General features: G+C 42.0%; 2 protein-coding genes across 7 annotated transcripts in view; one reads left to right on the top strand and one right to left on the bottom strand.

The window, feature by feature from the left end:
• Positions 1-15,442, top strand: part of LOC147025829 (chemerin-like receptor 2) — a 31,859-nt gene extending 16,417 nt beyond the window's left edge. Inside the window, exons 3-4 of one of the 4 annotated variants that reach the window (XM_085880672.1) lie at positions 13-616; positions 14,960-15,442. In XM_085880672.1, the coding sequence (XP_085736798.1) occupies positions 13-616; positions 14,960-15,345 (990 nt within the window). In that variant the 3' untranslated portion in view covers positions 15,346-15,442. Of the gene's footprint in view, positions 1-12; positions 6,543-14,959 lie in introns of those variants that run through there. The other 3 variants (XM_085880671.1, XM_085880673.1, XM_085880674.1) reach the window with 3 other exon arrangements.
• Positions 4,755-27,831, bottom strand: LOC147025828 (uncharacterized). 3 transcript variants are annotated; one of them, XM_085880675.1, is made up of 3 exons: positions 25,812-27,830; positions 17,769-18,372; positions 16,667-17,609 (listed from the first exon to the last, which is right to left on the bottom strand). In XM_085880675.1, exons 2-3 carry the CDS (start codon positions 18,087-18,089, stop codon positions 16,812-16,814), a joined length of 1,119 nt encoding a protein of 372 aa, XP_085736801.1. In that variant the 5' UTR covers positions 18,090-18,372; positions 25,812-27,830; the 3' UTR covers positions 16,667-16,811. The 3 variants fall into 3 exon arrangements, 2 of the variants coding, with proteins under 2 accessions (XP_085736801.1, XP_085736802.1); XR_015058020.1 differs by lacking the exons at positions 16,667-17,609; positions 17,769-18,372 and adding an exon at positions 4,755-4,889 and having other exon boundaries at positions 25,812-27,831; XM_085880676.1 differs by lacking the exon at positions 25,812-27,830 and having other exon boundaries at positions 17,769-22,359.

The following is a 27,831-nucleotide window of genomic DNA, read 5'->3' as shown; positions in this document are numbered from 1 at the left end:
TTTTTTTCACAGAACCTGCATGAGCACATGGATGTCATTAACATCACCCACTTCATTGCATCACACGCCTTTGTCACATTCGCCATCTATTTCATCATACCATTTACTGTTATGAGCGTGTGTTACCACGGGGTTGCGAGACACGTTCGGCAGGCCAGGTCCTCTGCATTGGCTCGAAACGATGCCAGTGTCGCCCAAGCCGCAGCCCGCGCCACCCGCCTCGTGGTTCTCATTGTCGTGACATTCTGCATTTGTTGGCTGCCTTTCTTCCTCGTACACCTCATCAGTGCTGGGCTTCTAATCACCCAGCACCATACGTTCGAACACTCTGTCCGACTGTACCAGGCGACGCTCATTTTGCTCGGCATCTCAAACTCACACGCGTGCCTAAACCCACTGCTGTACCTGTACCTAGCCAAAGGCTTTCACCCTCGCTTCAAAACCACCTTCATGCAGCGTTACTTGGAGACTGTCCTGGCTGAGCATATCTCCTCCAGGGCCACAAGCAAACGACGTCAAGAAGACGGTGATGAGACAGAAGGCAGCAGCCAAGACACCCAGGTGATGGAGATTGGGGTGCAGCCAAATGAGGTGGAGGAGCTCAAGATGACTGAGTGTAAGAATAATCAATGACTAGCAATTGTCACAACGTTTGAACATATGGCTTTATCTAAGGAATATAAATGTAAGGGTTTGATTCCTTCCACATGTTTCTGATGATCAACTTTATACCTTCCTGTAACATTCCGAAAACATTATTTGTGTTCTTCTTTTTACATATCTTAAACAATGCTCATGAGAGCACTTTGTAATGATGTAATCGAGTACTTTGTGTACAATATCCACTGTGCACGTTTCAGTGGTGCATCAACTGGAGATTGGAGATAAGTACCTGCAAAACTTGCAGTCAATGTCAATGGACAATTGTTGAATTTCATTTGACAATTACAACTTTATTTAACGAAAAAAACTGTTTGCTTGACACTATCTAATATTGATTAAATTGTTTGACACACACTGACACACACTGACACACACATGCACACACACTTTTTTTTTAATGCCTCCACTGGCAGTCACCAGAGGCATGGTGTTTTTGGATTGTCCATCCGTCCATGCTAATTTCCTGTTATTTTTTTTTTCTGCAACCGCTTATCTGATTGACGCAAAATTTTCAGATTTGGTCCGTCGACTCGTGTAGAATGTTTTAACGATAATTATAATGTCATAGGTCACGTGGTGTGGCAGCCATGTTGGAAAAAAGGGAAAACTTTGGACCCCTTCATCTCCGAAACCGCTCCATGGAAAAAATTGAAACTTGGCACCAAGCAAGTACTCATGGGGGAATAAGTATGTTTTTTGATGATGTCATAAGATATTGTAAATGATACAGCACAATGTACTTAACTTTATTTCAATCGTAAGTCTCAAAAGAGTTGATGACCTCAAGTAAGAACCTTTTTGTAACTTTTAAGTGATTGATAGATTTTCCGAGTGCATGGATCATTACGGAGCTCTACTCTGTTCTTTATCGAGGTTTCGACCTTTTTTTTTTTTTAAACATATATGCCATAACGAGGCTCGTGTAACAGCTAATACACAGAAACATATAACAAGGCAGGAGACAAAAAGGGTGGAAGAGGGAAGTACAAAATAGTGGGGAACAGAGACAAGTACAAAATAGTGGGATTTGAGCCCAGGATGTCTCTAAACAGTTGGTTAACCTCACCTGTGAGCCCACATTAATAGATCCCCGACCTCACCTGTGAGCCCACATTAATAGAACCCCGACCTCAGCTGTGAGCCCACATTGATAGATCCCCGACCTCAGCTGAGAAAGGACACGGGCCAAATAGAGCGATTGAAACCCAAAACCCAAAATTCAAATTGAAACCCAAAACTCATGAGGAGAGTCCAAATTCTCCTAAAAAAAAAATATAAAATTTGAAACCAGGACTGAGGTGTAACGGTTGCTGAAAGCAAACTCAAAGTAGAAGTGATAGCAAGGAAAATTGAATAAAATAACAACTAGGGAAATGAAAGCAAGATGTATGAAGTCCTCATCCCTCCCCGCCACCCCCACCCCCCCCCTCACCGAGAAAGATAAAGTTGAAAATTTCTGGAAAGGAATATACGAGGACCCTAAAAAAACACAACAAAGAGGCAGATTGGTTCCAAAACGTGGAAGAAAAAGAACATCTGAAGGAAATTTCTGCAGTGATATCTGATGAAGAGAGAGAGGGAGAGAGAAAAAAATACAACAACGAGCAAAAATGCCAAAGTTTAAAAGCCCAGACCAAGATGGAATTCCAAACTTATGGCTAAGCAACTCGTGCTCTCCACAATCACTATGCTCAAGCATTGAACAAACTTATCCAAGGGGAGGAGGAGGTATTGGATGAATAGCTTACAGAAGGTAACACCTTCCTCATCGCAAAATCTGAAGAAACCCAACGACCTCACGAGTACAGACCAATAACATGTCTACTACCAACAACACACAAACTCCTGATGGGAATCATCACAGAAACGATGTACCACCACCTAACACGACACCGAGGCCTTGAGGCAGAACAGAATGAATGCAAGAGAGAATGTGACGAACAATAGACCACCTACTACTAAATAAGGCCAAACTCGAAAACTGTAAAACCAGAAATGGTATACTGTACTTCAACGACGTTCAAATGGGATTTGGTCGAGAGAAGCATGCCGAGTGCACATTCGTACAAGGTAGATTGAAAATAATGGACGTCATAAAAATTGACCAAACTACACCAATACAAGAGCGAGTCAACAAGCATTGTACCCAGGGGGCTAACATCAGTGCACCCGACATGGCATGCTAATTTGGGTTTGAGCCTGTGAGTACCTTCGATAGGACCCTCGTAACAAATTTGGCAGGTATAACCATTGCAAATTTTTGCTCAAAGTCCAGAAATTTATTTTCCCCCATCCAAATCCTCGATCTTTTCTATGCCCATTAATCCACCTTCTTCCAATTCCCTGCCTTCCTTCCTGAAAGTCCCTGTAGTGTCCATCTTGTATACCCATGTTCCCCGCCCCATCCGTCTCCCTTCCACAGATCTCCTGTCTCTGTTCCCCACTGTTTTGTCCTTCCCACTCCCGCCCCTCTTGTCTCATGCCCCCCTTGCTGTGCGTTGTGTGTTAGGTCTCATATGAGCCTCGACAATGTATGTAAAAAAAAGAAAGAAGTAAATCCAAGATGGCCCCCGTTAGACTTATCAGAAATCACTATTTTGGTCATGTACCATTACACAAGTCACATAAAAATATCACCTACATTTCCTGCGCATACTCTGTCAACATGTCATTATAGTTATTGCAAGCAAAACCTGTAAATCGAAGATGGACACCATCTAGTTTGCCTGAAAAATCACAATTTTTGGTCATCGATCGGTCGAAAAGACATAAAACCTTCCAATAAATAAATAAATGCTTGTATGATATGAATACTATGCCCATCCATGTAAGCATGTGTAAAATTGTATGTATGCCAATCTGAAATACTGTTTGCTTGTTTTGCAGATGTAAGATGGATAGTCCTCTACGATGTGGGGGAGCGCATCTCTCAAACATGACAGCAAACATGGGCACCCAGAGGAAAGTGTGAAATCGCTAAACTCCATGACCAAGCATTGTTGGCACTCGTGAAGCAAGTGGATGAACTGTTATTTCACAATTATCAGATCGTCTTGCACGTATTATGCAGGTGAACCCTGTCAGTCCAACACCCTCGTTGACCGACGCATCAATTAGGTCTGATGTTCTGGCAAGTCCACCAGGTTTGCACACAAGGAGAACATTGTTTGCATGGTTATCAGTTTCCTTTTGGAAACTGTCAAGTGTTGGAATATTTGCCAGTGGTTGTGATTTCTGTCGGTCCTTCTTAGGTAGGACATACATAACACAGGTACGAATGGGTTGGAAACTTCTGTCAAGGTGTGTTGGACCGAGTTGCAGTCGTTTTCATGCAGACAGCCATTTCTGAAATACCAATCTATGCTGGTTTGAGGTATCTCGATAATCATTGCTGATGTGCAATTGAAACGTCCTCCCGACAAGAGTATCCACTGTGAAGACGCGGTGATAGCCAGCAGTCGTAGTCTCTGGTATACGCACACCCTTTTTCTTCCCTGAGCTTGAGACTTGTGAAATAACAGTTCAACCACTTGCTTCACTCATGTCAAGAATGCTTGGTCATAGAGATTATTTATTTCATTCTTTCCTGTGTGTACCCTCGTATTGTTGAATACATCCCACACCGGAGTGTTTATGGTAACAGATATCATTAGAAGACGTGTCATGACTTTTCCCAGGAATTCATAGCACTACATCTTGACGGTTCAGTTTCTGCACCTTCCTTTATATTTTCTGCTCTATTTTTAGTTGTGATTTTACTGGAATGCCTATGTCCTTTGTGCCAAATTTTGTTGCAAATATCACACATCGTCTTTGTTTCATATTGAGAGAACCTAGACCTTGTTGTTGCTTGAGAAGCTCGAGGTGTGCTGCCTGTACCTTCATCGGTTTCCCGATTCGATGATGCATTTCACATCCTCCTTTTTATGGCAAGGATGACACTCTTTTTGAACAAGTACCTGCTCCTGCAATTTTTTGTGCCATTTCGGGTCTTAACGTGCAACCAGTTTTCTTGCTTAGCTGTTGTGTGTAACCATTCAGCTGTTTCGTTGCACCTTCCTTCCATTGTGATGTGTACCATGGGGCAGGTTCTCCGATTTGTATCTTTTCCTTGGCGTATAATGCACAGGGAGTGCTTGATTTGTTCCAACTTTCTCTCGGCACCATGTTTGTTGTCATGTTTGAGAGATGCGCTCCCACATCATCGAGGACTGTCCATCTTAGATCTGCAAAAACAAGCAAACAGTGTTTTACATTGGCATACATCCAATTTTACACATGTTTACATGGATGGGCATAGTATTCATATCATACAAGTACGTGCAGACACATCACTCCTGTATTTTTTTGAAGGTTTTATGCATCTTTTGTACTGATTTATAACCAAAATTATGATATTTTTCTGATAAATCGAGTGGGAGCCATCTTGGATTTACATTTCTGGACTTTGAGCAAAGAAATTTCATGGGTTATACCCTGCCTAGTTTGTTCCTCGGGTCCTACAGAAGGTACCCACAAGGTCAAACCAAAAATAGCACACCATGTTGGCTGCACCTCATTTTAGGTGGCCCAGCCCTCTTCTGAGGACCTTCCAAAAACCCTCGGATTAGAAGAGGGCCATCAAATGTGTCATTAAAAACAAAAAGTGCAAACTAATTACCAAAGAAAACCGATGGAGAATGAGGATGGGCCTGAAAACATACCTCTCCCCAAGAAAGAGAATCAAAGCTATAAACCAACCCACAGTTTCAGTATTCCAGGACAGCTGTGGAAGAAAAAAGTGGTCACAATAAGAAATTATAACGGAATTTAGTCGAGCCCATACCTCTGCCAGGCTGAACAGTTTACGTTTTGTGTCCCAATGATCGGGCAGATCTGGATCCAGACCTGAACCAAAATCTAATCTGCTTGTTTTTCTTACCTAACCAACTAGTCCATCTAGCTTTGTTCTAACTGGTCCAAAACTTTTTAAAATATCTTGCTATATATCGTTTTTGGCCCAATCTCTCAATGGCAAAGAATCACTGACAAAATTAAAAAAATTATTGGATCTTCACCCAATTCAAATCAATTAGTCCTTCTCACAAACCAAACACGTCCACCAAATTGCATCTGAATCTTTCCACAACTTTTGAGATATCGTGCTATATATCTTTCGGTTTTTGCCTTATCACTTAAAAATTCTGGTAGCCATATCCAGATCTTCAACAAAATCAAAGCAATTTCACCATGTCGCACACCCAACGTGTCCACTAAATTTCGTCTGAATCTGTCCACAACCTTTTGAGATATCCTGTTCACAGACGAACAGACAAGACAGACAGACGGGTGAAAACATAACCTCCGCCCCCTTTTGGTGGTGGAGGTGATCAACAAACTAGATATCAAAACAAGGAAACTTTTCACTATATCCACAAAATGCTTTACGAAAATCAATGTATCCTGAGAATGTATCTACCGAGACGAGAACGGGGTCGCGGCCTGATGGAGCTCAACCAAGTGCACAGAATGACAACTGTAGGATTGGCTGAATCCTTAAAAAGTTTACCAGACTACTGAATCCAATTTGGAAGCAAACACTAAGACAACAAACCAGACAAGGTATCCCTAACCCACCGAGCAAAAAATTTCCAAAGACAGCTGCGAATCGAAGATGTCATACAAGAAACTGAAACTGTAACGAATACAACCCCAGTGACTGCAAAAAACAGACAAAAGCAAAATATAAAATGAAATACCAACAGATATACACCAACAATTGGGAAAACGATAAAAGAGCAGGAAGATATATATATATATATATATATATATATATATATATATATATATATATATATATATATATATATATATATATATATATATATGTATGTAAAGAGTTACACAGACTGCGAATAGACAAAGAAGGCTCAAAGGAATGACTAAGAAGAGGTCACCTCAACTGGAAAAGAGACACATCATAATAAATGCCCAAGACCAGGGAGACCACATGAATGGCTTGAAGAAAATGGTGGCATTGAGTCAATCAGACAAGTGTCGGTTTTGCAAGGAAGAAACAGAAAGCAACACACACACACACACACACACACACACACACACACACATACACATACACATACACATACACATACACATACACATACACATACACATACACATACACATACACATACACATACACATACACATACACATACACATACACATACACATACACATACACATACACATACACATACACATACACATACACATACACATACACATACACATAGACATACACATACACATACACATACACATACACATACACATACACATACACATACACACATATACACACACATATACACATACACATACACACACACTTCTCTTTTTAGCAATAGATGCAAATATCTTGTTGCCACAGAACAAAAGAAAACAAAATATTTATCACAACCCTCACAGCTCTCACCCACTCCCCTCCCCCAACATTATTAATAGTAAATATCATAATTTTTAAAATGTTGATTTTTAAACAACCTGTACATCAATAAACCCCAGATTTGACCTTCCCATCGCTGGTACGAAGCATCCAAACCAGATACGGTGATACCAGATACCTGAGTGAAGTCTGCCTGGTACTTTTCATGTTGCGAAGATGTCCTTTGTCAAAGAGTTGGTTGCCATTACTTTGTTGGTATGATGCACAGCATTGTCTTTCCAATTGCAGACGTCCAATAAAGAAATCATTAAACCTGTCTTGATCAGAGGAGGCATTCCCACAAGCTTCAAAGTCGACTCACTGGCAGCGATACTCGAGGATTTGTGTGAAACGCGTAGTTCACAGATATTCAGGCCTCGCACCAGTCCATATCGTCAGGAGTGCAATACGCTCAGCTGTAACATGTCAGCACTGTCGGTGAGCTGAGACAGTTCTCCAACTCTTTTGTTGTGCAGAAGCACACCCATTTTTCTTGGGGACTTGTCCAAATGCTTTTGACTTCTTTTATAAGCTTTGTGAGGCATTGTTAAGTCACAAACCTTATCTCGCAAGTCTGATATATTTCAGCATGCTCCAATAGCCACCATTGCGAGAGATTTCTGCACATGCTTGCAAAGCATTCTGTGGCAGATTGAGTCATTTTGAAAGTCTCGTGTTATAACTGGGAATTAATTTAACAGACCTCTGGTAGTTTGTACATGTTGCTGCGTTTGAGCCTGGTGAGTAATTGCTGAAATCTATCTGCCCATGTTCTTCCCGACATCTTCGTTCTTTGTTCCCTCCACACTTCTTTCTACTGTTTTCACATTTCTCTTTATTCATTCTAACTCTTGCTTTTTCTTCTCTTTTATCTTTTACTCTCTATTCCTCTCTTTCATTATCTATCTCTCTTAGGAGAAGTGAATGTTTCTGGAAGACTCACTTGGTTGCGCTTGAATGGTTTCAAGGGTAGTGGAGTGGCCACTGAAACCCGATATCCTATTCAGGTTCCTTCTGATGACTCCATCGTTGCTCTTTACTTCTGTGAGTTCCTTCTTGGTCTTCCATTTCATTAACAATTTATTGAGGTGGTTGTTTACTTGAGATGATCATCCATGTAATAATTTTGTAACAATAGGCAACAAGAAAAAGAGCAATCGGAGATTGCAGACCCTCGCCAGGACTTGTTTTGTGTGGGTTCTGAACTAGTGTGTGATGTAATTAATAAGAGACATAATTAGAACTGCCACTTTATAACTGCTGATTTATATAACTTTATAACAGTGATGACCGGGTCCCAAGACATCCCACTTTGATCGGACACTTGACCCTGACCCATGACGTTTTAAAAAATTATCATTCGATTGAATTTAGAATGGAATTAAAATAAATTAAATTGTAATCAACTGGAAGACCAAATAGGTACAGTCCTGCAATGGAGTAATCAGCAGGAACCCGAACAAGCAAAAAGCAAAGATTAAGTCATCAGGAGGAACCTGGATAGGATTCGGGTTTCAGCTGTTACTCCTCGACTCTCAAACCCATCCAGGCACAGCCAAGTGTCTTATTCAAAAAAAAATCAAAAATGTATATAATTCTACAACATATTCCCTTCCACTACTCGATCAGAACTGTGAAGTTTCATGTCGATCGATGACACAGTTCAAGAGAAATAATTTTTTAAAGATTTTTTTTCAATCCAATATGGCTGCCAGACAATGTGACCTTTCAATTATTGGTGAACACCCTGGTATCCCCAAGGCTTGGAGAAAGTGTGAAGCTTTTCTTTCGATATGTCTAGCCTTTCCGTAGAGCAAGATGTTTGAAGGTTTTAGGATAAATACAATAAGGCTGCAAAATCATGTGACCTTTAACGTTATAGGTGGGAACGTTTTGTTCCTCATGGATAGGTGGTCAGAGCTGTCTGTAAAGTTTTGCCTCAATCAGTTCAGCCCTTTCAGAGAAGAAGAATTTTGATGGTTAAAAAAAAAAAAAAAAAAAAATATTATATATATATATATATATATATATATATATATATATATATATATATATATATATATATATATATATATATATATATATATATATATATATATATATATATATATATATATATATATATATATATATATATATATATATATATATATATATATATATATATATATATATATGGCTGCCGAACCAGGTGACCGATGACGTCATATATATATATTTTTTCTGTCGACCAATTTATTTCCAAGATGACCATCAAAACCTTTAATACCGATCGGAAGTAACGTTCTACGTATGCAATTATGATGTCATAATGAAGGCACCTATGACATCATCCAAAAATCTAACTTATTCCCCCATGAGGGGTACTTGCCATTTGCCAAGTTTCAATTTTTTTCCTTTGTGTGGTTTCGGAGATGTAAAAAGTCCGAAATGTTTCCTTTTTTTCCAACATGGCTGACACACCACATGACCTATGACGTCATAATTATTAAAACATTCTACATGAGTCGTCGCTCCGATGGTGAAAATTTCGTCTCAATCCGACAAGCGGTTGCAGAGAAAAACCCGTACTCACGTTGTGTGCAGACAGACAGACAGACAGACCAGACCAGACCAAACAGACAAACGGACTCAATTGCACATACCCTCATCTCTCGTGAGGACAATAAGGTTGGCAAAACTGCATATGTGAAGTTAATGCTGCATTTTTGCCCAAAATAAATTGTCTGCTGAATATTAATGCTTCAGTTGTCCAGAAAACAATGAAGAGTATATTTCATCGTTTGTGATGGCACTTTTGAAAGTACTTGTGAACGGATCAAGAGGCAGTACTGCTTGCGGAGAGTTTACATGTACTCATACGAATGCAGTAATAATAAAAATGGTACAATAAAAACAGTTACTCAATGTAATTGCTTTCATTTATTAATTTTTTTAATTAGATTATGTGTCAGGTAAAAGCGATGATGGAATAATATTGTCAAAACTGCACGAATGATAATCTTCTACCTTTGATGTTTACATTTCATTTTATAATTTTCATTCGTACAGATGTTGCCTATATAAAAATCCATGTTGCGTCACCTGATCAAAATCAGGTTGTTTACATTTTCCAAAAGCATCGTGAAGATTGTTGTTTAAAGCTGGAACAAAAATTAATTCGGGAGTGCAACACAGCAATGATGGGCCAAATGAGCTAATTTCCTTGTTTAAAGCCGTGCAGGATGGTGGATCATGTGACAACTCCTCACACATTGTAGTCCCGCAGAGACTGTGGACCGTTTACATGTTAATTCCCATTCTGCATGTGGAATAGACATATTTAAATGGAATTGGTTCGATTTCCGACAGAGCATCCGAGCAACAAAATAATGTCATTACATCATAAAAAAACATTGTGCCTAACATTGTGAAAGAGTTTTTAAAACATCATTAAAAAGTTACCGAATAATGTAACATTATTTTAATAACATTTAAAAAACGTTATGTGAGAAATTACAAAAATTGTAAATGTCAAAATGTTTTAAAAAAAAAGTTTTAAACATGTAATGATTTCTCATGTTTTTAAAAGACTACAAAATATTGTTTTCATAACATTTGGTTACAAACTATTTCAAATGTGAAAATGTTTTGTGTTGGATGACTGGGAATCACCTTTAAAAATGGAGAGGCAAGCAGAGTTATATCCCTCTCCCCACCGAGGGGATACCGGACCAGACGAAGCTCGATTGCACAAAGCGCCATAATTTTATGTTTTTATATCAACTTAATGAAGAATCGAAATGTTTTTTTCTTCTTGTTGTAACGTTCACCTTCCACGTGTGAAAATAATTAGACAGAAACATTCGGGGAAATTGGGCCAAGGGTTTGGAAATGTAAAAGGAACAAACAATCTCACATATGAGTAGAGGAATAATGGGGTTTCTGAGGCATCCATGCAAATGAATGGGGAAAACGGGGTAAACTCTATGAATTAAACCCTGAAAATCTCAAAACAGGAGATGGATTCCCCCCCCCCCCCAAGAGAAATGTATAGGCTAACGTTTCTGACTCAAGGCTAATTCGGTTAAAACAGGAGAATGATTTTCTCTCTCTCCCATACAAGCTCATGTTAAATTGTCTCAAGACCTAAAAAAAAAATCCCATAGAAATGTATTGGGAAACCTTTCTGACTCGAGGTCAATCAGGACAAAACAGTAGAATGATTTTTTCCCATTCAGCTCACGTTAAATTGTCTCAGGGTCCAAAATCACATCTTTCAATGTTATTATTATCAATATATGTAAAAGCCTAAGACTGATCTCAAACCCACAAATTCACTCATGACCTTTCCCCCCAACTCATCCTTAAACTTACCAATAACCTTTTTATTCCTTAATGAAAACAACATACGATCAGACTTATAATTACTTGTATCATACATATCAATATTATCGATCATATCCTCATTTCCATCACTTGTCTTAATTTCTAATATAAAACGATCTGTATCCATATATAACAATGACACATTATCCTTATACTTTAATTTTAAATTATTATAGTAATAGTCATGCATTAACGACTTTGATAAGTCAAGAATTGATGTTCCTATATAAATCGGTTGATCCATTTCAATACTCTCTTTTTTTCAAATGAATAGCACAAAAGTTCTCTGAAAACACCTCCGCTCATTCAAAACTTGGTCTATTAATTAACTTTGAAGCCTGTTTCCAAGATGTAGAAAGTCTTATGTTTTGTCGATTCCTAACATTTTCCATAGTCTTTCCAAATACAGCATTATTCATTAATTTATAAAAGTCCTTCTCAAAATCTGTTCTTGCTTCTGTTCTCCTTTTTGTATTAAAATCAATATATTTCTTTAACCAATGACTTTGTTTAAATTTCAAAATTTGATGAATTTTCCTCACTCTCAACCCAGCAGATAAATATTGTCTCAAGTTCCTTTTGATGTAAAACATAACTTTCTTTATCATTTAATGTTGTAAGTAATTTTTCTGGAAATTTACCTTTTATATTAAATGACTGTTGGTAATCACTTAACCATTCTTTTCTTGGACTTTCTTTATCAGGGGCATAAGGTAGGTCTTTATGTTTGTTATGAAGTTCTTCTGGATATTTTAAATCAACCTCAAAATAATATCCAACTTCAGCTTCATCCAATTATTTTTGAGAGGAGATTACAATGTCAAGTAAAACTTTTTCATAATGATTTTCTTTAACCCATTTAAATTTTCCATAAGGTAAAGATTGAGACATAGCCCACCCATACAAATTGTTAGCATCATACTACATCAGGTAAGAGTTGTCCTCATTCTTATTATAATCAGGAAGATATTTGTTATTTGCTTTAGCATATCTCTTGGAACATACTTGAGATATTCCTCCTCTTTTAGCCTTCTCTATCATTAAAAGCATATCTATATCACTGATTAATTCCAAATTTTGTTTTGTCATTTTTAACATGGCACTCCAAGACAAGCCCGGGGCTGTGTAATAGTGAACGGGGTCGAATCCATAAGAATTTTTATTATGACAGACTGTTCTAAAAGTTTCAAACACATCAACCAATAACAATACATCAGTTTTAAGATACAAATCATGATATTCTCCAAGATTCTTTATATTAAACTTCTCTGAAACCTCTTTAGCTTGTGTATAATCTCTATTGGAAATATGAGTTTTATTTAAAGGCCCGGTCACACCTTGACGTTTTAGCCAACGTATGCCGATTTTTGAATTTTTTTTTCTAAAACGCTGGCACACGTTGAATACGTTATGGGTAAGTTTTGATAACATTGAGAGCACGCTGAAAAACACTGCCATACGTCGTTGTACGTTGGCTTTATACGTTGTACTTTTTGGTTGTCTTCAAATTTTTTCATGCTTGAAATTTCACGACGTATGCCGGCGTATGACGCACACGTTCCGCTACGCTGGTCACAAGTTGTATGCACGGTCTGCGATCGTTGACAGACATCAACACATGCTACTTGTAAGTTAATCATAAGTTGAGACACGCCGGCGTAATGTTTTGCGTACCCGAAACTTATTTCTAACCTGTGATTAACGTGTTGTTGGCACGTTACGCGATCGTTGCCACACGTCGACAGACGTTACTTTTAAGTTACTCATAGGCTGAAAGACGTCGGTATAATGGTTAGCGTGCCTGAAACTTATTTATAACCTATCAGCGACAAGTTGCCAACACGCTTCGCGATCGTTGACACACTTCGACACTCCTTGCTTAAAAGTTACTTACACGTCAAATCATGCCGAGTTATTGTTTAGGACAAAAGAGGCTTTTATCAAACCAATGAGTGACGTACTTTGCGCCTGTGTGTAACGCACCTCTTGCGCATACTGACGTATGTGGACGTATTTGGCGTTTGCCGGACGACTACAGAACATAAGGAACGAGTTCCAAACCTACTGATACCAGATGATGATGTAATGGCAGCGATTAGGGGAACTGGTAAATAAAAAGAGGTTTCACAGGAGGAACCCGTCAGTGTTGCGGACTACATAGCGAGTACATGTCCATGACATTACGAGAGATGGAGTATCCAGCAACGATGACACTACAATACCTTCCTGTCCTCCAACATCAGCATACCCTCATCCATTTGGCACTGCACCACTTGCGTGCCAATAGAACCAAGAAAAGAAGACGTGAACGGAGGAGAAGGCACTGGGTGACACCATGGATTGGGAGGCGACGGCATTTTGGTTTGTATAACCAGCTCATGGTGGAACTCCGTAAGGAGGACCATTCAGCCTTCACCAACTTTCTCCGCATGCCCCCAGCCATGTTCGACGAGCTGCTGGCCAGAGTGGGTCCACGGATAGCAAAGCGGCACACCTTCTTCAGGGCTCCGCTTGAGCCTGGCATGAGGCTGGCACTAACTTTGCGTCACCTTGCCTCTGGATGCAAGTATCGCTCGATGAAGTTCGGATGGCGGGTCCCTCATAACACCCTGTCCCGAGTGGTAAGAGACGTCTGTCAAGCTATTGTTGACGAATATGTGGATGAGGTACTTGTTTGCCCAACAACTCCTGATGGTTGGCGCGTCATAGCCGACAAGTTCTACAAATGATGGAACTTCCCCCATACATGTGGGGCACTTGAAGGGAAGCACGTGGCCTGCCGCTGTCCTCGAAGGAGTGGATCACTTTTCTACAATTATAAAGGATTCTACTCCATTGTTGTTCTGGCGCTTGTAGATGCTGACTACAAGTTCATTTGGGCAGATGTCGGCGTTGCCGGATCCGCATCAGATGCGCAAATTTACAGTGACTCTGAGTTGAAGGAATGCGTGGAAGACGGTACACTTGGCTTCCCTGACCCTGAGCCTCTTCCACACGACAACGAGGACGTACCGTACTTCTTCGTCGGCGACGATGCGTTTTCCTTAAGAACCACCATGATGAAGCCATACAGTTTCCGGGGTATGAATAATGACCAACGCATCTTCAACTACAGGCTTAGCCGAGCAAGGAGGGTGGCAGAAAATGCATTCGGCATTTTGATGAACAGATTCCAGGTTCTGCTTAGTGCAATGAAGCATCAACCCTCCAATGTGCAGGTCATTGTGAAAGCATGCTTGATCTTGCACAACCTCTTGCGGACAAGGTAATCCATGTTTAAATAACATTTATTATACAGTATAGAATGCAATAGAACTTTTTAGCGTACCCTTCGAAAAATGTATGACTTACCTTCGATGTTATATGTATCATTATATTGTTTGTTATTGCACAGCACATTTGGATACGTGTTTTTATAAAAGCTGTGCTTTATAAGTGAATAAAATATAATTTGACTCCAAGGTACCCCGGACTACACAACCCGCAACTTGACCGGGAAGACAATGGGAAATGCGACGTTGTTCCAGGAGCATGGCGAGAGGGACGCTACTTGGAGGATACGCAGACAGCTACTGGTAACAACACTGCCTCCAAGGATGGGAAAAAAACAGGAATCTCCTCAAGCACTGGGTCAACTCCCCTGCTGGTTCAATTCCATGGCAACAAAAAATGCTATAGATATGTGTTTAGATGCAAAAGTTCATGCAATAAAGGACCACAGAGGATTTAACATTCCTCTTGAAATGAACATCGTTTCTGTTATTTATTACAAAGGACAAATACATAAGGGAAGACACCATAATGTATTGGCTGCTCTTCCAGCACCCTTTTTCAGGGTATTTCCATGACTGCCTTTCCCAAAATCCTTTGTCAAGCCTAACAGCTAAACCACTCTAAGGATTCCTATGAAATTTGCTACGTACGCTCAATATATGTGTGAATCGTGTTCTTTCCAATATAGCACCACGGGTCCTATCAACGTCTTGCCAGCGACCCCTTTAATTTTTTCCGAAAAGAAAAACTTAAAAAAAAAAAATAAAAAAAAAGATTCTGTGCGCAATCTACCAATGCCCCTTCATGCCAATTTATAGGCTTAACCACCCAAAAGGGCTAGGAGGACATAGGTTATGGCCCAGTACATTTCTAACAGCTTCACGAATGCTAAATTGTTAATATGTTGAAGAAGAACATTATGCTGTTCAAGACACTTGGGTGAATGGTGTGCAATGTTGTTCGTTCGTGCACAAAATTTAATGGTTGCTCTGCACACCTCCGTTGCTTCGGAATAGCTCAAATACTTTATCGAAAAACGTATAGTTATTGTGAAGTGTGCAAAATACAAAAAAAACCTCCATAAGTAGACCTCCGAGGGGTCTTTTTAAAATAAACAAGGACAAATGTCTCCAAGTGCCGTATCCTAAAGGTTTTGTCCTCTCCAGGACAATAGGGAAAAACATTTATTTATATAATTGAAGGAAAGAAAAAACAACAACTACAAAAAACCGTCACGTGGCGTCGCCTCACGCTCATAAATGGCGTTTTCCGTTAATTTTAAGTTGTAAGTATATTTACGCAATTTAAATATATTAAATGGAATAATTTTTTAATTGTAACACGAACTTCCCCAAACTTGTAAGCAAATTTCCGAATGTATTTAAAAGTCCACGTTAGACACTATCAAAAGGCAACCTCAATGTGACAATGTGTATATGTGTGTGGTATTTTTGGAGATCCGGATCGTGTATGTGAAAGAGCCGTGACGTAAAGGTTTTGTCTTCACAAGCAAAAGAACAGCGCCAAGCTCTCCATGAACCACAGCTCGCAAGCGAGACGCGACTTTAAATGTGAACAAGGAGAAAGTGTAACAAAACCCTAGTAATAAAAAGTGTTTTAGCGAATAGGCAAATGGGATCACTATGGCTGACATTTGTTACAGTCCCTTTGGATACATGTTTAGTATTCCACAAGGCGGGTTTCTGGCCGCAAACTAAGAGGGTTGTGATGAACATATTTATTGTACTAAACAGCTTGGTACCATGTAAATGAAAAGGACAAGGGGCGTCACCCAGCTCCCAAAGTAGAGCGAGCAGCGATGGCGCCTAACGGATTCATATTTAGCATTATTGTTTATGAATTAAATATTAATGAAGCAATTCCAACAAAAATAGAAAGAGTTTGCTCAACTTTTATTCAGTGCTCTGGAAAAATTGAAAAGGAGTACAGTGGTCAAACGTATATAAAAAAATGGCACAAATATGGCCCAAACAATGTATTTGCCAAACTTGAAAAGTAAACCATGACACTGTCACTCTATTTACTTGTTCTTCTCAGGTGGTGGAGGTTTGTTAACCTCCACACAAGGGGTGCTTGTGACAATCAGATCGCTGGTCAAGCTCAGCAGTCCTGAGAAGCCAGAGATGTCGACATTACTCCTACTGCTAGTGTCCAACTCGTTTGGGGACTGGTTCAGTTCTTGCACAGCCGAGCCTATAGCATCAGATGCAGATGCGGAGCTTGCCTGCTGTGTACTCACAGGGGGAGGAAGCAAAAAGCCATGCTGAGGGGGATGAGGCGTCATCAGCTGCCACTGCGGATGCTGCATGTGTGGATCCACATCGCCGGTAGTCTGTGAGGCCCATGCTGACGCAGTCGATGGCTTGTTTCCCCACATGTGGCGGGGTGGCTGGTGCCTAGCTGTTGCTGCAAACTTGCGCCTGAAAACACGAGCAGGGACGTTGTGAGCCGTCGGGCACTCTTCCTCTTCACTGTCCTCATCCAGCAGCACTTTGAGGATCTCGTTGAAGCTTGACCTTGCCTCCCGAAACTTGTTTTTAGACATACTGAGCAGGATGTCATGCACGTATTTGGCGTACGCTACAGTGGCTGTGACGGGTTGAGGTTTTGCGAGACTTTTTAGGAGTTCCCCAGACTCGTGTACCCTCTCCTCGAGTGACTGCAGCAGCTGGTCATCGTCGTGTGCACGCTTCCCCTTGCCCTGTGCGGATGAATGTGGGACAGGGGAAGGCGTGCTGTCTTCATGGACCATGAGCTCTGCCCAAGCTGCCTCTGCAGCGGCGAGGTCCCCGCTGTGTGCCGCTATGGTTTTCTTTATCTGCAATTACAACAAGTGTATATTAAATGACAATGCCAAAATTTGAGGCAAATGTAATGCTTTGCATTAATATATGAAGAATTTCCTTACAGATCTTTAGTACAATTAAAGGAATGTGGGGAAAAAATAGTATCCATGATACTATGTGTTTACACTTACACTATTGACGGGCAAAGGATGATGACGGACCACAGGCTTGAGGAAGCCGAAGTTTGCCTTCACCCACTGCTCCCTCTCCGTCAGTTCGGTGGCACCGTCACTGCTCTTGCTCCTGTCGAGACGGGTGTGGGTGTCTCGCAGGGACTTGAACCACCCCTGAAGGTGCTCCACAGACTTTCCCATGGCCTTGCCTTGATCCTCCCAGACCTTGACCTTCTTGTCCACCCTTCTGTAGTCCGTCTTCTTGATGTCCCAGATGCATGGATTGTCGCGAAGGAAATCGCACATGAGCTGCTCCTCTTCGAAATCGAGACAATACATTGTCTTCTTGGCCCTCTTCTTCGCAACGGCTTGTGGAGGCGTCGCACGCAGCTATCGATGCCACCGACGATGCCCGAGAGGCGTTGGAGCCAGCATCCTCTCCGTCGGAGGTTGAGCGTGATGGGGAGGGTTTTGGTGATGAAGGATCGTCCTTGCGTCGTCGTCCACGGCCACGGCCAGGACATCTATTTGCAGCAGCCTTCAAACTTTTCTTGGGCATGACGAGGATGTTCACACTTCGATGTCTTGCTTGCCTATGATTCCAATTGTCCATCGGCAGCGTCTTTTTAAAAGAGTGGGGTTTGAGCGATTTAGCACGTTCAATGGAAACGATTAAAATTTCTGAGCGCAAGCATCAAAAAACAAAGGCGAGTGACAGCAATTGAAATCGTTCATTGTAAACAATGAAAATAGTTGAGTGGTACCGTTTAAAAGTCGTTGAGTGTAAAAAAAATCGAATTGTTGAGCGCAAACGTCTACTTTCAATAGTGGGGTTTGAGCGATTTAGCACGTTCAATGGAAACGATTAAAATTTCTGAGCGCCAGCATCAAAAAACAAAGGCGAGTGACAGCAATTGAAATCGTTCATCGTAATCAACGAAAATAGTTGAGTGGTACCGTTTAAAAGTCGTTGAGTGTAAAAAAAATCGAATTGTTGAGCGCAAGCCTCTACTTTCAATAATGGGGTTTGAGTGATTTTGCACGTTCAATGGAAACGATTAAAATTTCTGAGCGCCAGCATCAAAAAACAAAGGCGAGTGACAGCAATTGAAATCGTTCATTGTAAACAATGAAAATAGTTGAGTGGTACCGTTTAAAAGTCGTTTGGTGTAAAAAAAAAATGCAATTGTTGAGCGCAAACGTCTACTTTCAATAGTGGAGATGTAGCCATTTAAATCGTTGAGTGTCAGCCTACGAATAACAAACCCTACGTCACCGGCAAAGATAAACTGCCGCACGATATGGATAAGTTAGGCTATCGTTGGGCATAGTTTGTGAACGCTGGCTTCACGATAATTATTCGTTGGTATATCGTATCTATAAGTAATCAAAGCGCTCTACGCACATTATTAGTTCATTGTGCATTTGTCCAGCCCATTATGAATAGACCTAAATCGTAAAAACAAGCTATAGCTCATTGTTGAAAAAGTCCCATCAAAAATTAGCCACGAACAACTTCGAACAATGGTGAAAACTTGTCTCCTACTCGTGGACACGCGGATGCAAGGACGATCCATCATAACCCACACCCTCCCCCTCACACTCACCTACTACTGCCAACATGAAAAAACTACTACTAATACTGATACTGATACTGATACTGTTACTGCTGACATGGACATCGACTCAAAAAGGACTCGAAAACTCTGTTGGGTTCCCCTTTTATGAGCAGCATTTTTATATACCAATTCCCAAAACCGCTGGGAACACGTCTTCATATGGCAGTTGTAAGTTTGAAACGCGTTCTTTTATTTTTTTTGGTCGACCGGAAGACGTCATTTGAATACGTGTGCATACGTCGATGTTGGTTGGGACTACGTACAGAATTGGTTCAAAGCACGTCAAACATAAGTTAGAAATAAGTTTCGCGTAAAAAAGACATTACCGCGACGTGTTTCGACTTATGAGTAGCTTATAAGTAGCCTTTGTGGACGTGTGTAAGCGTCCACATATCGTGTGTAAAACTTATCCCCATCGCATGCGAACGTGTGTCATACGCCGAGTACGTCGTAAAATTTTGAACATGTTTAAAATTTCTTGACGTACTCTACTTACTACGACGTATGATAGCGTACTTTAGCGTTCTACTCGCGCATACCAAACTTACCCATACCGTATTCGACGTGCCCCAACGTTTTAGACACACTTTTTGTTATGTCGGCATACGCTGGCAAGATCGCCAAGGTGTGACCGCGATGTTGACCCTTCCATTTCTACGGCAGTTATGATTTTAATCGTTGTGCGTCAGCCTTTTAATAGGCTACGTCACGACATCGTCGACGATGCGTGCAACGCACTATGCCTAAGTTAGACTATCGGTGGGCATCGGTTGTGTAGGCCGACAACAGGTTCAGCATTCGTTGGTATAAGTTATCTATAACACAACGAAACGTTCTGTGTTGTTACCAATGCGTTATACATAAGACCAAGTCGCTATGAATACGTCCGAATCTTTAAAAAAAAACATCAAAAGTTCAACGTAAGCCAGCGTTTTACATAAATTTTAACACGTTGCCATCGCTGGCTAAAACGTCAAGGTGTGACCGGGCCTTAACCCTGGCAAGTTAAAATCCCCCGTAAACCATACTCTTCCCTGACCACATGCCCTTCTGAATTGTTCATGTACTACTCCTTCCTCCTCTTGCTTCATGCCCAGAGCCCTATAAAAGCATCCCACCAGTATTTCACTGTTGTTACAATCTCTAATCTCTCATCTCTCTCCATACAGAATCCTCCACATTAATTCCCTCCATAATATCACCCCTTTCTCTTTCAAAGGGCAGAGGATCTCCTGGTGAGCCAATGGCCATCCATTTATAGTGCCAAACTGTGTCTGTGGATGTCCCCCTGCAGTTGGGTTACTTTTTTGTTATTTATTTTAGAGATTGGTGGCAGGATTTGCACTTTGGCAACCGTAAAAAAACCCTTCAATCCACAAAACACAAAAAAACGCAAAGAGATCTGAAAACCCACTCCGTAGGAGTACCTCCTGTGCGGCTGCCTGTCCTTCGCAGGGCAGATCACCAGATAATGGGATTGGGGCAAAACCTTCGGGACCCCACTCTGATGATAGGAGGAAAACCACGGGGTAACCTTCCTGGGTCAGATTGCGGTAGTATGTGTCATGGTGGTGCGGAGCTTTGGTGTCTTCCACCAGAAGGCGGTCTCCTTGGGTTAACCTTCAGGTAAGTGCCTGGAATGTTCTATCCCGAAGAGAGGATGATCACCTGTCTCTGTTATCATCTGAGCTCAAGCATTTGAACATTGGTATTGCAGCACTCTCTGAGGTTCGAAGACCGGATAGTGTGGAGGTCATGGCGGGTGGTTACACCAACTATTTGTCTTGTCGCTCTGATGGTTACCATGACCAAGGAGTTGCTGTAGCTGTGTCCAATAAGCTGACTCCAATGATAATTGAGGTAACACCGGTCAACGAGCGTATTATGAGACCAAGGATTCGTCACTCCTCGGGTGTCGTTTCCCTGATCTCTGTATATGCTTCGACTGAGGCGAGTGATCTCACTGTGAAGGATGCATTCTCTGCCATGCTCGAGTCTGTGGTTCATCAGTGCCCCAAGCAAGATACTCTTCCAGTCCTGGGGGATTTCAATGCATCGACTGGAACTGATAGGGATCGCTATGAGATGCGTGTTGGTCCCAATGGGTCTGGAACTCTGAACCAGAATAGCACTAAGTTCCTTGACTTTGCAAGAAGTCATGGACTTAAGGTGGCTGGTTCATGGTTTCAGCACCCAAAGGCTCATCGCTGGACTTGGTATTCCAATGCTGGTGGTGTAGCAAAGGAGATTGACCATGTGCTCGTTGATGATTAATGGAGGACGATCCAGAAGTGCAAGGTCTACCGGAGTGCTCAGTTCCTCATTACTGACAACAGGATTTTAGTCGCAACTCTGAAGTTGTAGCTTAAATCCGGGAGAATGGTACCATCCCAGCCTTGGCTGGATGTTGACAAGCTCAAGGATGAGAGGGCAGCTGAGGAGTTTGCAAACAGGCTGAGTGGGGAATTGCGGAATCTGGGTACTTTTGGGAATCCTGTGGAGTTCTGGAGTGCCTTCAAAACCACTATCCTTGATGTTGCCGGTGGATGTCTTGGAACTCAGCAAAGGGTGAAGAAGAATTTTGTCTCTCAAGTGACACTGGAATACCAATGAGCAGAGTCGCAGGGCAAGTGGGCTCTTGACAGAGGAGTCCGAAGTGAAGGCCTGATGGTCCGGTTACTTTGAGCGGCTGCACCAGGCTGATTCACCAGCTGTTGAGATGGATGTCAGGGGTGTTACTTTCCCTATTGCTGACCCTCCAATCAACTGTGATCAACCTTCGTTTGTGGAAACACAGGCTGAGCTGAACCGGTTGAAATAGGGGAAAGCAACTTTGATCTGTGGCACCCATGCTGAACTTCACAAGGATGGTGGAAATGCAGTACTCATGTCACTGCATGCAGTTCTGTGCTCTGACTCGCAGAGGGGGCTTGTTGTCCCTCTCTGGAAAGGGAATGGTAATCGCCAGGACTGCAGCAACTTCCCAGAGGTGACCCTGCTCTCAGTGTCGGGCAAGGTTTTTACTCAGATAATTCTTGATAGGATTCGCCACTTGAGCACCAGCACCCAGAGCAGTCAGGCTTAACACCAAAGAGGTCAACAATTGACCGTATCCTTGCCCTCCGTGTCCTCAGAATGCAGACGAGAGTTTTGGAAGGTGCTGCTCGCATCCTATGTTAATCTCTGCAAAGCGTTTGATTCAGTGAATCGTTATGCCCCCTGGAGTATTCTTGGGCTTCAGGGTGCCACCAAAACTGATCAACCTGATATCTGCACTTTTCTCTGATGCTTGCTGTGCTGTCAGATGTGGTGATACCATCTCCGACTTATTTCCAGTTGTTATTGGATTTCGTCAAGAGCCTGGTGTTGGCTTAGTGGTTAGGGTGGTGGCTTGGGATTCTCGGGTTCCTGAGATCGAGTCCCGCTGGCCACTGAATTAACATCAGGGGAGTTGACTCAGCCTTTCATCCTGCCGAGGTCGGCGAAATGGGCACCAGTATACTGGTAATTATCCCTGTGTGCCAAAGGCGACAAAAGCGTTGGCGTCAGGAAGGACATCCGGCCGTAAAAACATTGCCACAAGAAAGGGTACCATGATTGGTCTGCAAAAAGCTGACCCCTGCTCAGGGATAAAGGATTTAAAATGGTCTAATGATGATTGGATTTTTCACTGGAGTTGCTTCTGGAGTTCATCAGGGGTTTGTACTGGCCCAAAAGTTTTCAGCGCTTGTGTGGACTGGATTCTGGGGAGGATGTCGAAGAGATCAAGCTGCGGTGCATCGTTTGGGAATGTCAACATCTCTGACCTTGATTTTGCAGATGATGCAGTCATCTTTGTGGAGACTGGATCTCCTATCCGGGGCCCTTGAGGTACTGAATGAGGAATCAGAGCCACTGGGATTCCGGGATTCCTGGGTCAAAACTAAGATCCAGGCTTTCAATGACATCGTGGATGCTGCTTTCTTGTCTGTACCTGTTTATGGCAAGGATGCTTTGGTCACAGAGAAATTCCCTTACCTTGGCAGTCATATTCATGTCTCTGCTGGCTGTGAGCCAGAGATCAATAGACGTTGGGGTCAGGCCTGGGGAGTCATGGATTCACTGGAGCATGGAGTATGGCACTGCCGGTACCTGTGCAGCAGGAAGAAAGTCCGGGTCTCCGGGTCCTTGGTGCTCACAGTCTTGTTCTATGGATGTGAGACTTGGACTCTGACCAGGGATCTGAGACAGAGACTTAATTCCTTTGGTCCCAGGTCTCTTTGGAGAATCCTTGGCTATCGCTGGTCTGACTTGGTGTCCAACGACTGGTTGCTGAGAAAGACTCAAATGAGATTTGTTACCTGCATAGTCTGAGTGTCAGCTGCGGCTGTATGGACATGTAGCTCGTTTCCCTGACGCTGATCCTGCTCACCCGATTCTCTCAGTGAAGGAGCCTTGTGAGTGGAGGAGGCCAATAGGCCGACCACGTGCCTCATGGTTGCAGCAGGTTGATCAGCATCTCAAGGAGATGGGGATGGGCCTGGCATCTGCCTAGGGGATGGCCAGACATACGCCCCTGGCGTATCGGCAGAAACTCGACGCAGCAACATGCTGCTCTGGCGCATGCTCCCAGACCTGATCTGACCTTTCTCTTGATGCAATGCTATCCATTACCCAGATTGCAACTCCTCCTCTTATTCTCTCCTTCCCATCACATCGATACACCTTCTAGTCTTCAAATCCTGTCCTCCAGTTGCTCTATTCCTTAAACCATGTCTCACTTATTGCAACTATATCATACTCCTCGCTATGTACTTTGGCTTCAAGGTCTTCCATCTTCTTATTTAAACTACTGGCATTGGTAGAGAATATATTTAACCTTTCCCTTCCTGAAATTGTATTTTCTTGCCTGGCCTTACTAATCACAATTACATCATCAGTTCCTTCCTTAATGGCTTGCACATCCTCTGCTGACTGAAAAAAGCCTCAATCCCTTCCTCCATTCTCACTGCAAAACCTTGCTGCCCCCTTTTTATTTAAGACACAGCCATCATTCTGGAACACTCCCCTTGTCCTTGAAATGATTCCCACTGCCTCTTAAACTGTAAAACCTTCCTCCTGACACAATTCTTCCAGCCAGTGGTTAACATCTATCGCTCTGCTCATAATTTCTACGTCGTTTCCTAATTTTGGGAGAATCCCAGAAAACATGACCTCACAACCCTTTGCTTTCAGCCGCATACCCAATATCCTGTATCTATTTTTCAAAACCTCTGAGTAAACTTTCCCGACATAATTTGCTCCGAGGTGTACCACAAACAACTTCTTCGTACCATGACCCGATACAATATTGTTTACCCTTCCTTCAATATCTTAGCTCCTGCTCCTTCAAAACTGCACAAAATTCTATGTTAACCATCCTTTTATCCCTACGGGAACATATGGCATTACAGGTTTCTTTTGACCAGTATACAAGGACGAATCACTAAGCTGTTCCTCTACTGTAGGTTGAGACATATCTTCCTTTTTAAGGCGTCTGATAGCCTTTTCTGTATGGTTCTGATTTCCATGAACTTGCTGTGTGATGATCATTGCTAATGAATGCGTTGACAGCTTTCCATTGGGGGAGTATATGTCTGCATCAAAATTATCAGATACCATTTGAACTTGCATCTGATATTCCTTGTTGGCTGAGCTTAGTTGCTGCATCAACTGCAGCTGACTTTTTGAAGCAGAGTAACTCGTCATAACTGTAGTTGACTCTGTAGTCATTCCTATGGCAGACAGTCTTTCTCGAGTCCCTGAGTAACACACCAAGTGGTATTTGAAGATCAGTTGGGTGATTTGTTACAACACTTGTTACTATATTTCCTATCAGGATGGGGGTAAGGAATTGTCTAACTTGTTGGATACTGAAGATAACAGATCCTGCAGTGTCACTGATACGCTATCAGTTGCTAAATTTGTGTCTATGTACCTTCTATACTGAGATATATCGTGAGTGATTTCCTTGCATTCCTTTAGAATCCGCTTTGCAACCTTAACAACACTACTTTCCAAGTCATCTTCATCATCCTTTACGACTTTCAACCCAACTGTACCACTATTTTGAAAGGCAATTATGTTTGCATATCCAGGTGACGACAGGACAAGAAGCTAATCCGCAAAATGACTGCTTAGTTTAGCGATCAAATGCTGGCGTGACAACCCATAAACACAGCGACTCGTATACTCTTTGAATAGTTCAATGGAATTCCAAATCCTACATTTATCCTCTGACATTTTTACCACATATTCTAGACCAGGGGTCAGGAACGTTTTTGACTCAGAGAGCCATGAAAGCAAAATATTTGGAAATCAATTTCAGTGAGAGCCATATAATATATTTTAAGACTGAATTAAACTAAATGTGAGTATAATAAGCCTCTGAATTTATTCCTTTAAATAATGTTATAATACTCACCATTAATGGGACTTCTGGTGCTGCATGGATTTGCTGATGGCTTTGTAGTCTGATTGGTACTTGGTGAGGTTAAGCTTCATGCAAGCGTTGAGGCTTTCATCCATTAGACATGATCGTAGGTTGGACTTGATGTTTTTAAGATGTGAGAATGACTGCTCACATGCATACGTAGATCCAAACAAGGTCAATACAGCAATACTCACACGCTGCAGTGCGAGGTATGTGACAGGAAGCGCGTTCCAAGTTTTGATAAACAGCTGGTCTTCGGGTTGAAGTTTTTTCATTTCTGTCCACATGTCCTTGCTCGCCAACTCCGCTTTGTCGTGCGATTCTTTCCAAATCTTCATTCAGTGACTTGAACTTATTCACCCACATGTCTGAGGCCTTCAGGTCAGCCACTTCTGCTTCAAAATCTCTGACGGAGACACCAGGAATGTAACTCAGGTCGGCTGTGTTCAGTGAACACTCGTTTGGATGGGTGATGAACTTAAAAAGACGAGTGTGCTCACGAAATTCTCCAAAGCGTGCTTTGAATGACTGTAGGAGACTGGATGTGAAGCCAGCTAACTGGTGGAGATCAACGTTTAGAGTGAGCTCACTTGCTGTGCATGCATCTTTAAATTGTCTCAGTTTTTCAAAATGTAGTAAACGACCTGTTTCAAGATCCATGATAAAGAGCTCCAGCTTGTTTTCAAAAGCAAACACAGCTTGTTGAAGGGATAACACTGTATTTCCAATGCCTTGCATTTTCACGTTGAGCTGGTTCAGATGTTCAGTCATATCCACGAGATAGTAAAACTTGAGGAGCCACTCAGTTTCGGCTAGCTCAGGATGCTCAATCCCTTTCATTTCAAGGAAAGTCCGGATTTCGTTCAGGCAAGCCGCAAAACGGCTAAGCACCTTCCCTCTTGACAACCAACGCACATTGCTGTGCAAAAGCAGACCGTGATAGTTATTTCCAACTTCATCCAGCAGTGTTTTAAACTGGCAACCATTTAAGGCTCGGGCAACAATAAAGTTGATCACACGAATGACCAGCGACATCACTTCGCCAAGCTGCCCATCACACATCTGAGCACAAAGTGCCTCCTGGTGTAGAATGCAATGGAAACTTAGGATGGGTCTATTTTCATGTTCACGGAGAAGCGCCACAAATCCTTTGTTTTTCCCCACCATACATGGAGCACAATCAGTACACACTGAGATAAGTTTATCCAGAGGTAGATTTTTTTTCTTGAGCGAACTCCATGAAAGACTTGAATAAATACTCACCTCTTGTGGACCCTTTTATTGGCAGAACAGCAAGACTTTCTTCGCGCAGTGTATCACCAGCAGCATATCTTGCAATCATACTGAACTGTGACAAATTGCTTACGTCTGTTGACTCATCCAAAGCCAGGGAAAAGAACGGCGCTGTATTTATGTCCTTCACTTGCGTTTCCTCCACTTGGTTTGCCATCATGATGGTACGATCATGAACAGTTCTTGCCGAGAGAGGCATGTCTTGTATCCGTTTGATTATCTTGTCTTTGTTCGGAAGATCATCAAAAAGTTCATTGGCTCCATCCAGCATGAACGTTTTAGCATACTCGCCATCTGTGAATGGTTTTCCGTTCCTCACTATTGCTAAAGATCCAGCAAAGCTGGCGGATTATAGTCACCTTGCCGGGTCCATACGTGGAGTTGCTGCTGGCTGGCTTGCACCTTGCTCAGTAGCTCTTGGCACGCTTTCTTTCTGCTGTCTCCCGCAGGGTATTTTGATGCAAAGGTAGCATGGCGTGTGTCGAAGTGCCGCTTTATATTCGACCGTTTCATCGATGCAATTTTGTCATTGCAAATTAGACACGCCGCAGAACTTGCTCTCTCCACAAAGGCGAATTCTTCGGCCCATTCGTCCTGAAATGTACGATACTCATCTTTTTTTCTTTTCGCCATCTTCTTCGTCGAAGGGTTAGCTTTGAGCAAATGAGAGAGAGGGAGATGTTGACCCAACTGAGGCTTGGCAAATAGTGAGTCTGGC

Source organism: Eptatretus burgeri, chromosome 5 (assembly GCF_056783735.1).
Source record: "Eptatretus burgeri isolate ZD-2024b chromosome 5, Ebu_testis_v1, whole genome shotgun sequence".
NCBI lineage: Eukaryota > Metazoa > Chordata > Myxini > Myxiniformes > Myxinidae > Eptatretus > Eptatretus burgeri.
The sequence above is the reverse complement of the archived record's forward strand: the minus strand, read 5'-3'. Positions and strand labels throughout refer to the sequence as shown.